The sequence below is a fragment of the Balaenoptera musculus genome, chromosome 10 (assembly GCF_009873245.2).
Source record: "Balaenoptera musculus isolate JJ_BM4_2016_0621 chromosome 10, mBalMus1.pri.v3, whole genome shotgun sequence".
Classification (NCBI taxonomy): Eukaryota; Metazoa; Chordata; class Mammalia; order Artiodactyla; family Balaenopteridae; genus Balaenoptera; species Balaenoptera musculus.
The window spans coordinates 1,781,216-1,793,738 of NC_045794.1; the positions used below are offsets into that span (position 1 = coordinate 1,781,216).

The 12,523-nt window shown below is 38.8% G+C and overlaps 1 protein-coding gene across 5 annotated transcripts in view; it reads right to left on the reverse strand.

The window, feature by feature from the left end:
• ERC1 (ELKS/RAB6-interacting/CAST family member 1) overlaps positions 1-12,523 on the reverse strand; it is a 285,407-nt gene that overhangs the window by 51,251 nt on the left and 221,633 nt on the right. For all 5 annotated transcript variants that reach the window (XM_036866387.1, XM_036866383.1, XM_036866384.1 and 2 more), the window contains one exon: positions 8,056-8,154. In XM_036866387.1, coding sequence (XP_036722282.1) covers positions 8,056-8,154 — 99 coding nt within the window. The remainder of the gene's footprint in view (positions 1-8,055; positions 8,155-12,523) is intronic.

The following is a 12,523-nucleotide window of genomic DNA, read 5'->3' on the forward strand; positions in this document are numbered from 1 at the left end:
TAAAAAAAAAAATCTCAACAAAGCAGAAACAGAGGGAACATTCCTCAACATAGAAAAGGCCATATAATGACAAGTCCACAGCTAACATAATACTCAATGGTGAAAAGCTGAGAGCTTTTCCTCTAAGATCAGGAGCAAGACAAAAGATGCCCACTCTCACCACTCTTATTCAACATGGTATTGGGAGTCCTAGCCAGAGCAGTTAGACAAGAAAAAGAAATAAAAGGCATCCAAATAGAAATGGAAGAAGTAAAACTATCACTGTTTGCAGATGACATGATATTATATGCAGAAAACCATAAAGACTCTGTCAAAAAACTGTTAGAACTTATAAAAGAATTCAGTAATATTGCAGGATACAAAACTAATACACAAAATCAGTTGCATTTCTATACACTAATAACACACTATCAAAAAGAGAAATTAAGAAAACAATCTCATTTACAATTGTATCAGAAAGAATAAAATACCTAGGAATAAATGTAACCAAGGAGGTAAAAGACCTGTTCCTTGAAAACTGTAAGACACTGACAAAAGAAATTGAAGAAGACACAAATAAATGGATAGTCTGTGCTCATGGATTTAAGGAATTAATACTGTTAAAATGTTCATACTACCCAAAGCAATATACAGATTCAGTGCAATCCCTATCAAAATTCCAATGGCATTTTTCACAGAAATAAAACAAAGAATCCTAAAATTTGTATGAAACCATAAAAGACCCCCAAATAGCCAAAGAAATCTTGAGAAAGAAGAACAAAGCTGGAGGCATTATGCTCCCTGATTTCAAATATATTTCAAAGCTATAGTAATTAAAACAGTATGGTACTGGCATAAAAAGAGACATATAGATCAATGGAACAGAATAGAGAGCCCAGAAATAAACCCATGGATATACTGGTCAATTAATTTATGACAAAGGAGCCAAGAATATACAATGGGGAAAGGACAGTCTCTTCAATAAATGGTACTGGAAAACTGGACAGTTACATGCAAAAGAATAAAACTGGACCAAAATCTTACACCATACACAAAAATTAACTCAAAAAGGATGAAAGCCTTGAATGTGGGACCTGAAACCATAAAACTCCTATAAGAAAACATAGGTGGTAAGCTCCTTGACATAGATCTTGGGGATGAATTTTTGAATCTGACACCAAAAGCACAAGCAACAAAAGCAAAAATAAACTAGTGGGACTACATCAAACTAAAAAGCTTCTTCACAGCAAAGGAAACCATCAACAAAATGAAGACAACCTAGTGAATGGGAGAAAATATTTGCAAGTCATATATCTGATAAGGGGCTAATATCCAAAATTTATAAAGAAGTCATACAACTCAATAGCAAAAAATTCAACTAAAAGTGGGCAGAAGATCTAAATAGACGTTTTTCTAAAAAGACATACATATGGCCAACAGGTACGTGAAAAGGCACTCAACATAACTAATCATCAGGGAAACGCAAATCAAAACCACAATGAAATATCACCTCACACTTGTTGGTTACTACCAAAAAGACAAGTGATAAGTGTTGGTGAGGATGTGGAGAAAAGGGAACCCTTATGCACTGTTGGTGGGAACGTAAACTGATGCAGCCACTATGGAAAACAGCATGGAGATTCCTCAAAAAATTCAAAATAGAACTACCATATGATCCTGCAATTCCACTTCAGAGTATATATCCAAAGGAAATAAAATCACTATCTTGAAAAGATATCTGCACGCCTGTGTTCCTTGCAGTGTTATTTATAAGAGCGAAGACACACAGACAACCTAACTGTCCACTGATGGATAAAGAAAAATGTGGTGTATATACAGTTACCCTTGAACCATGCAGGGGTTAGGGGCACTGACCCTCTGAAGAGTCAAAAATCTGTGTGTAACTTGTAGTTGGCCTTTTGTTCTGTGGTGCCTCTGTATCCATTGTTCCATAACTGCAGATTCAACCAACTCTTGATTGTGTAGTACTATACTATTTACTATTGCAAAAAAAAAAAATCTATGTATAAGTGGACCTGTGCAGTTCAAACCTGTGTTGTTCAAGGGCCAACTGTACACACACACACACACACAGTCATATTATTCAGCCAATAAAAAAGAAGAAAATCCTACCATTTGTGACAACATGGATGGACCTTGAGGGTATTATGCTTAGTGAAATAAGAGACAAAGAAAAAGACAAATACTGTACAATCTCACTTACATGTGGAACCTAGAAAAACAAAACTCATAGATACAGGGAACAGATTTGGCAGTTGCCTGTGGTGGGGTTTGGGGGTGGGTAAAACGGTTGAGGGAGTCAAAAGGTGTAAACTTCCAGTTATATGATAAATATGCCCTGGGGATATAAGGCATGGTGTCTATTGTATATCTGAAAGTTATTAAAAGAGTAGACCTTAAAGTTCTCATCACAAGAAAAAAAACTGTAATTATGTGAGGTGATAGATGTTAACTAAACTTACTGTGGTGATCATTTGGCAATATATACATCTACCAAATCATTACGTTGTGCACCTTGGATTAATACAATGCTATTTGTCACTTATATCTCAAGAAAATGGGAGGGGAGGGGGTTGCTATGTAGAGAATGAGCTTTGGTTTAAATTAACGTCAGGAGAATAGTCAAAATGTAGGCAAAGATCATTAAAGTCAGGTGCTTATAAAGCTCCCATTCTTCCATTACCTTTCTACTGAAACCATTCTACACTGTGTGTGCAACCAGATTATTATTTTCTCCTATGATTTAACTTAGAGTACCTCCTCATTATAGTATTATAAGGTTCTTTTTCTTTTTCTTCCTTCAGTGTTAAATATCACAAGGCTAGGGCCAATGCACAGTTAACCTGGGAGGTTACTAACTTCCTAAAGTAAATACCTTTTTATCCATAGCATCTCATCCTCTATGACAGGGGTCCCCAACCCCCAGGCCACGGACCGCTACTGGTTATGGCCTGTTAGGAATCGCACTGCACAGCAGGAGGGGGCGGCGGGCAAGCGAGCGAAGCTTCATCTGTATTTACAGCCGCTCCCCATCGCTCGCGTTACCGCCTGAGCTCCGCCTCAGGTCAGATCAGTGGCGGCCATTAGATTCTCATAGAAGAGCGAACCCTACTGTGAACTGCGCATGCGAAGGATCTAGGTCGCATGCTCCTTATGAGAATCTAATGCCTGATGACCTGAGGTGGAGCTGAAGTGGTGATGTTAGTACTGGGGAGCGGCTGCAAATCCAGATTATCATTAGCAGAGAGGTTTGACTGCACAGAGACCATAATAAATCAATTGCTTGCAGACTCATATCAAAAACCTTTCAGTGAGTGGCAAGTGAAAACAAGCTCCCACTGATTCTGCATTATGGTGAGTTGTATAATTATTTCATTATATACCACAATGTAATAATAACAGAAATAACAATAAAGTAGAAATAAATAATAGAAATAATAATAAAGTGCACAATAAATATAATGTGCTTGAATCATCCCGAAACCATCCCCCCACCCCCCAAACCCCTGGTCCGGGGAAAAACTGTCTTCCACGAAACCATGGGGTGCCATGGGGACCGCTGCTCTACGAGATGTCTAAAATAACAGCATAAAAAAGAAACATATACTTTTATATATAAAGGAAATGATGTTATCTAGCAATTTGCTCTCCAGAAAACACGAGAAAGTCAATATTCAATAAGTATTAATTGAATGCCTGTTATTGCCAGACAAGACAGAGTGACTTTTCGTGTTAGTTTACACTGCTCCTTGTTGACTTAAGACTAATAAAGGAGATTTGAAGACAAAGAATATTCCTGGAAAATAAAGAGGGATATTTCATAATGACAAGGAGGTCAGTTTATCAAGAGTATACAACAATCAAAAATGGGTGTGCAAATAATAACAGAGCTTCAAAATACATGAAGCAAAAATTGAGAATTCAAAGGACAAATAGAATAATTCCAATTATACCTGGAGATTTTAATACTCCTCTCTCAGCATTTAATAGACTGCCCCCCACCCCCCCGGCAATTTTTAGTAAAGTCATAGAAGATATGAATAACCCTGTCAGCCACCTAGACCTATCAATATTTATAGAACACTATATGCAATAACTAAAGAATATCATTCTTTTCAAGAGCACATGGTAAGTTCACCAAGATGATCATTTTCTGGGCCATAAAGCATAAGTCTGAGAAATGATTACATCTAGTAAGGCTCATACTTTGCTGGTACACATGGTGTTTTTAAAAATTTTTACACACAAAACATTATTTATGTTCTTAAGTTTGATAAGGCAAATCATCAACTTCAAAAGCTTGACATTTTGTTAAGAAAATCTGTTCTCTGGAGAATTAGCAAGTAAAGTGGATAGCAAGTCAAGACTTGGGCAATGTTTTAGGGATCACTCATGCATTTCTTTAGGTAAAACCTTTATAATATAATTATATTCACAGCATATTTTAGAAAATTTGAAATACTCTACCATAGAAACTCAAGCTGTGGCCAGCTAATTGCAACTGCACTTTGTTAAACCGATGACTGTTAATATTTTAGTGCAGTAAGATCAATAGTGCAATAATTTTAAAAAAAATCGGTAGCATTTGAACACGTGTTAGGAGTTAGATTCTATTGTGGGAGAAGAGAGAGGAGAACGGAGACTCAGGAACAAGGTCATGTGAAGGTGGCTCATTTCTCAGTCTCCTGGTGAGGTTACCTATGGGCCGTGTTGCCTAGGACACCAACGGGGCTGGGCTTCCTGCTAAGGCCTGCACAGAAGCTCCTGTGTTCTGCCAGAACAGACAAGGCAGCTTCCCTTTGGGGGAGGAGCCTGCTGAAGTACATTCAAATCCCGCGTGGCCCCCACAGGCTCCACGATGACCAGCTCCACCCACGCCCCGGAGGGTGCAGTGTAGATGAAGAGAACTAGCACACAGACCTTCTCAGCTTCAGCTCTGTCTGGCGTGCAGGGTTCAAAGAGCTGTTTTTTAAAATTGGAGTATAATTGCTTTACAACGTTGCGTTAGTTTCTGCTGCACAACGAAGTGAATCAGCTATAGGTATACATATATCCCCTCCCCCTTGGACCTCCCTCCCACGCCCCCCATCCCACCCATCTAGGTCACCACTGAGCACCAAGCTGAGCTCCCCGTGCTATACAGCAGGTTCCCACTAGCTATCTGTTTTACACATGGTAGTGTATTTACGTCAATCCTAATCTCCCAATTCATCCCACACCCCCTTCCCCACCCACTGTGTCCACACGCCCGTCCTCTACTTCTGTGCAGACGGACCTAGAGTCTGTCATACAGAGTGAAGTAAGTCAGAAAGAGAAAAACAAATACTGTATATTAATGCACGTATGTGGAATCTAGAAAAACGGTATGGATGAACCTCTTTGCAGGGCAGGAATAGAGACTCAAAGAGCTTTGTGGTTGGCATCACGCATTTCAGCTTCTTTCACAGCCTCAGGATAAAGCCACGTGGAAAGTTTCCCGTCTTCACAGTGCCCGCCTCTTTCCACAACTTACCTCGTTGTTCTCCTCGGCTCTGTTTGCAGCGAGAGGTCTACATGACCCTCATCATTTTAAGGAGGGTAACACCAAGACACAGACTTTTCAGGAAGAACCAACTCCAGCAGAGTGAGATCGCCAAAAAGCACGGGCAGTGAATCCAGGGGTGCAAGGCCACCAATACGTGTGAACTTACTCATCATAATTATTATTTTTTCTAAGGAAAGGATTTCCTCAGTCAAACCTCCAGGGCATCGGATCAAAGAGAGATACTGACACAGCTGGACTATATTTTCTAGCCAATTGGCCTGGAAAGGAGAATCTAGACAGTGTCCTGGCAACAGTTTAACACAGCAGCAATCCATAAAAGAGGGAAAAAGAACTCTGTAGACCGACTTCTTAAAAAGTCTTCTTTTGCTTCTTTATTCCTCTTTATTTATAAGGACAGTTTGGGGTAATACCCAGGCTCTAGGGGTTGCCCAGGGTAGGCACTTGGGAAGAATGACTGACCCCGAGGATGCAGAACGTTCTTCTATAAACAGAAACTCAAGGTTTTAGTCCACACTACAGGTTTTTTGTTTTTTTAAGACTATATACTTTAACTTATCATAAACAGTATATCCCAAACCTACTGGCAGAGTATCTGATCAATTTTCTATTTCCGGTTTGATGTAAGTCACTATAAACCTTACCAGGACACTGTAAAGTCATGCTAGACAGGGTAGTTTATAAATAAAACAACAACAGGAGAAATTTATCAATAGTTACATGCCCTGGAAGTTCTCCCAAAAATGCATGAAAGAAATTATAAAAGTGACTATTAACACACAACAAGAAAAAAAGCCCCAAACCCCAAACCCCACTATGTCAGAAGCATAGCAATACACACAGGAATCAGGTGAAATGAGAAGGCAGAGAGCACACCAAGGATTTAGTGAATTACAGAGAAACAAGACGTGAGATGATCGCGTGAAAAAAAGTGACGGCAAACAAACAGAACGCATGTCTGTAGTTAAGGAGAGCCGTTTCTCACCGTGCTGAACAAATGGCTGCCCTAGGAGCACGTGGACGGCTATGCCCATATGCCCTCCTCCTCGTCCTACGGGACGGCAGAGACCCCAGAGCAGCGTGGGAACGAAAAGAGCTGGTTAGTATTCAAAACAGAGACACAAGCACACTGTAGCAGCAGCAAACGGTCTCTAATCTCCTGACCCTTCTTACATCAGGCTCTGACTCGTAATTAGCTTGTCACTGTACTTCCAGCCTTCCGACCTCTCCGAGACGCTCTCTCTAGCCACTGCTGGATCTGGGCAACATTATCAAGCGGGAGGCTTTTCTTTATTTTTTGCCTTTTCCTCAACCTTTCCCCATTCCTGTTTGCCTCCCACTACTGCGAGCTACCCAATTCCTTGTGTGTATCAGCGAAACCTGTTTCAAGGAAAGGATCTAATACTCATCTTACATACACTGGCGTAAACTTAACTCCAGGTATCAAGAAGCAGGCAGAACAAGCAAAATGATGTCTTGGCAGGGACAGACTGCTGACATCAAGGCAGACAGTTCTCCATTCTGCCTGTGTCAAAGATTGTACTGTTTTCCCTCTAAAATATAAGGCCTGCCTCAACTGGCTAAGAAAATGTCATCAAACCATGACTGTACCTTCTGAATCTTAGAAAAAAATTGCATTTTCCATATTATTGCTGCTTTCACCTGCAATATTTCTTCTTCTTCTCCTAAGACAAAGCTATGCTATCATTTGGAGGAGATGCTCAGTGGGGGAGCTTTCCTTGACTCTTTAGTCATATGGATGTAATTACTTAACTATTATTTTTCTCCCTCAGCTGTATATTTTAAGATTGAGTGTGATGGAGATGTTGAAATCTGACTTTTGGCAATGGGATATGAGGTAATCTGTTCACTACTCTCCCCCATCCATCACATTCAAGATCTTGGGAGAGTTTCCTTCTTCCAAAAAAACTGGCATTGAATATGGTTCCCCTTCAGGCTGACTCATCACTGCCTCTTCTGCACTGATGAGAAGTTGAAGGCAACAATTTAAGAATGACATAGATGGAGGGATCCACCAAGGAAATGGGAGCGAAGAAACTAAGTTTCAATCTTCACATCTACTAGGTGATGAGCAGAGATTTTTAAATTTGCAATTAAATAATATTCAATAGTTACCGTTACACTGCACTGTGCGTGCCTCACTGAGCTTACAGGGAAAGTTTTGTTTTTCTACTGAGGCACTGTCTCTTAAATAAGAAAAGCAGGACAGTTACAAATTAGTGAGTATCTCTGAGAAGACTAAATTTTTTTCTCATCTCAAGGATTCTTCAGTGTCCTCAAATCTGCTGAGTATCTCCTCTTAAAATATTCAGAATCAGGTACCACCTTCCTCTACAGAAACTGACTGTGTTAAAAAAAAAAAAAAAAGAGTTTTCAGAAACTGATTATTTTTATTTTTCTAACTTGTACCCCAGAATCTGTAATGTGCTAGTACAAAAGACATCAAAATAAAAGCATACTGGTTTTCACAAGACAATCAAAAGCAGTCTTACCTGGTCTGGGGAGGGTTTATGATTGGTTTGACTGGAATGGGAGGATCTGAAGTGGTCATCCTCATAATTGTCGGCCATGAGCTTCATTCGATTTTGTGTCTAAGAGGAAATTATGCATAAGGTTAAATTTAGGTAAAATTTCTGTGACACACTGCAAAGTACCAAGGCCTCAAGAATGTCCTAAGAAAGGATAAAACAAATCCTGCCTGAAATAAAATAAATTAAACATAGGATTTCTGAGGATATTGGGGGAAGAAAGTTTAGACACTGTTACGGACTGAACTGGGCCCCCTCAAAATTCATGATGAGGCCCTAACCCCCAAGGCGACTGTGTCTGCAGACAGCCTTTAGGAGATAAGTTAGGGTTCAGTGGGGTCATAAGGTGGGGCCCTAATCTGATGGGACTGTGGCCCTGTAAGAAGAGGAAGGGGGAGATGAGTCCCCCTGCCGCATGGGGACACAGTGAGGAGGAGGCCTCCGTGAGCCAGGAAGAGGGCTCTCACAGGAACCAAGGCAGCTGGCACCTTGATCTTGGACTTCCCAGCCTCCAGAATGGTGAGAAAATAAATTTGCTGTTTAAGTCACTCAGTCTATGGTATTTTGTTATGGCAGCCCAAGCAGGCTAAGACAAGCACCTAAATTTCCACAGGAATTTTGGAGGGAGGAGTAATCTCCCTAAATTAAGCACTTTATTGCAGTGCTTGTTTTTATTTTTTAAAATAAAAACTGGATTATACTACATATAGGATAGAACTCTGCTAACTCTATTTTTTCACTTCGTGATATCAATATATAGGACCCATCTTTCCAGGTTACCATAAAATTACTCACCCTTTTTAACAACTATTCCATTTGAGGGAGATGTTATATAACATACAGACCATAAATATTGGGGGAAAAGTTATCATTATCTGTAAATGAAATGATTATATACCTAGAAAATCCAAGAGAATCAACTGAAAAATGATTACAATTTACAATGAAGTTCAGCAAGGTGATCAGACAGAAGCTATATATTAAAATTCAATAGCTTTTCTTTACACCACCAATAAACAATTCAGGTTTTGGAAATGAGTTGAAGATTCTGAAATCCTTCTCTTCAACCCTAGACCAGAAGAGGATTATTATCCCACTGCCTCTTCTCCATGTTCACCAAAATGGAGGACTGGATTGGTAATTCTGTGTGCTTGGTTAATTTAAAACCCAGGTGAATGTAATATATATATATACATATAAAACATTTTAGAGAATTCCCTTTGCAGAGCAAGCAATTCAGAAAATGCACGGTACAAACACTATGCATAAAATCAAACAACAATATTGTTAAAACCTGAAGTTTTAAAAGCATTAAAAATACATTTGATAATATTATATGATTCAAAAATGTTCACTGTAGATAATCTAAAACACAAAAAGAAGAAAAAGAAAAATTACCTGTAAATCCCTCTAACCAGTGATAATCATTGTTAATATTTAGGTGCACCTGTTCAGCCTCTTCCCTATGAACATAAAAGTAGCATGCTTTTCTGATTTATTCTCTATTTCTGCTACGATATGGTATTTTTAAAATTGCTATATCTTATGGTATATTTTGATATCTGGTAGGACATGTTGTCCTTCTCCACCAATTCTGCTTTATCAAAATCTGATTGGGTATCTTTGACACATTTTCTTTTCTAGATGAATTTAAAACATTTTGTCTACTTCCATAAAAAAGTTTAGAGAGATTTTTCTTCGGTATTTTTTCACATAATGATGCCTGAGCAAGTATAGGGCCAAAGTGCTTGGACCTGAATTCTAGTTCTGCCTCTTACCAGCTAGCTCAGCTGGGGCAAGCTACTCAAATGCTCGGAGCCTCAACTTCCTCACCTTTAAAATGAGAATAACAATACCTTCTCCCCATAAGACTGTTGTTAGGATTAACCAAGTTAATACAAGCTCTTAGAAAGGTGCGTGGCATACAATCAACACCCAATACATTTCAGCTATCACCATCGTTATGAACATTTCTTTTCATGTCATTAAGTATTATTCTAAAACCTAATTTTAACTGGCTGCATAGTATTCAGTTGAATAGATGTTTAACGAGTCCCATATTTCTGGGCATTTGGGCTGTTTACATTTTCACCTAGTAATATATGCACATTTCTAAGCCAGTTCCTCCCTCCAGGATATAATGAGAGCAGAGAAAATACTTATCAAGAAATTGTCTGTGATATCAAATTTCTCTTTTCTGCGATGACGTACAGGGACCTTGAAAATATGTAGGGCACTGTTTCTTATGTCAAGCTGTACTTATGACAAATGGAGAGTCATCTGCAAGGCAGCTCTGGGGAAGCAGGAGGGAGAGAGCAAAGGGCAAAGGGGTGCACCAGAAAGTGACAACATGCTGCACCTCATTCACTTTCACGTGGGTAAGAAACATTTCCCTGTGGACTTTAATAGGACCCTGCAGCAAAAGTACCCTTGGATACTTATTATCTTAGAACATGACACGCAGTCTTTAATGCCTGATACCTAGTGTGAGTTTAAAAACTTAGAGAAGAACTAATAAAGCACATGCAAATCCACTTTCAAGGCAGGATATATCTCAAGTATTTCTCAGGAATGAGAATGAAAGCCTCACACAAGAACTGATCACAGGAGACAGATAAGACCACAGGTTACTTATTTGATCCATGTAAGCGAATGAAGAAATAGTCCTAAGAACTGCTTCATTTCTGAAAGACATGAGGCTTATCAAAGTTTAGCTAGTGTTCCCAGGTCAAATACTCATTAATTTAGTGTGAAGTCTGTTTCCTGCACAGTCAGAAGTTGAGCACTAAGTATCTGACAGCTCACAGAGCAGTAGATATTATACAGATCATATAAACGACCCTCTGCTCAAGAATCTCTTGTTCTACGCTCTTCTTAAGATTAAGACCAGCAAGCATGAAAGGTACTTTATATCCAAGTATTTTCCCTCTCGAACCGTGCCATGTGCATGTGCAGAGAGCCGAAGTCCCATGGTCCCATGACATGAAGCATAAAGTTGTTCGAAGGAAGGAAGGAGAAAAAAAAAAAAGGACAGGAGGAAACTTGCTGAGATAAACTTTTTAAGCTGTAAACGCATATCTGTGTGTATAGGTATACATACCCTCCCAGAGGAAAAATTCATCGTTTATTCTGTTAATCTTTTCTTTTAGGACTAAGATGTCAATGCTCAAAAAAAGTGGTACAGAAACTATATATTTCACAGAAAAATACTTAGTTAGGCTAAGAAACAGTATATGTTGGTTATTCAAACCCAGGTATTAAAAGAAAAGGTTTGAATTCTGATCAGTTACCTGGTTGTTCACTAATCTTTCCTTTTTGGTTTCTGATAACACTATTAACCTACCTAAATGAGTTTTAGAAATAATACTACTTAGAAATATTCTGAGATATTTTAGAAAACATATCATAAATAAGTCTTAACCTAACTAGCATTATTTCCAATTATAGTTATCTTTAAGAAAGCATTAAAATTATTTCTGCCTACATTTGTTAAACCTTGGAAATCATTTTATTATAGTGAATTTTAATTAAACTTTAATTTGCTATTTTGGTATTTGATATACAAAATGAGAAAAGCATAATCTTCATCGTTTTCAGGTGGGTCGGACTCTGGTGGTTATAAACTTAGCAAAATTTCAACAAATTACCTATGAGCTTTATTTTAAACTTCATTTCTTGAAAAAGTATGTTAGTCATTAATTGTTCTTGAGTTGTTCATTTTATACACACTTGACTGAAGATTATCCTTCTAGCTGGGAAAGCTCCTTTTCCACTGGTTGGACAGCTCTGGGGGGACTCCCGTGAAGCAGTGTGGTGGGCAGGGGATGGCAACTAGATTAGAGGAGACAACTGTGCTGGATTTAGCCCCACAGCAGTCACGGTCAGACGACCTTCACATCCTATTTATTTTCTCAGCTGGAGTGCAAGGTCTAATAGAAAAGTGTGTTTCCTACTGATTTTGTTTTGCTTTTTAAAGAAATCAGTTAGATAGTTTAATTTTGGTCCTGATTAGGACCGAAATGTGGAAGGAATAACCATCCTGTGTATTCTGTGTAGCAGACTTTCTGTGTCCTTCTGACACGACATCACTCTTGCGTTCTGGCAAACATGCGCTAAGCTCGTCTTGTACATTTCTTGCCCCAGATCTGGAATCAGCTGGTTTACCAAAGAGCTCATTCATTCAGTGCGACAGGAGCGGCTGCTGGGTGCTCAGTTCTGCTGGATTACTGCTTTCTGGTTGTTTCACAGTTGAGAGCTAGGAAAAACTTCCTTTCTTTTTAAGAGGGAGAAAATTATAAATTAACAGTGATATTTTCAATTTAGATTTAAGATTCTAGATCTGCATCTTAAAGAATAAGTTTTTACTTCACTGCTTTGATTTTATACTTTATATATCTCTTTTCCTCTTATGCTGAAAAACCTTGGTTCCTAA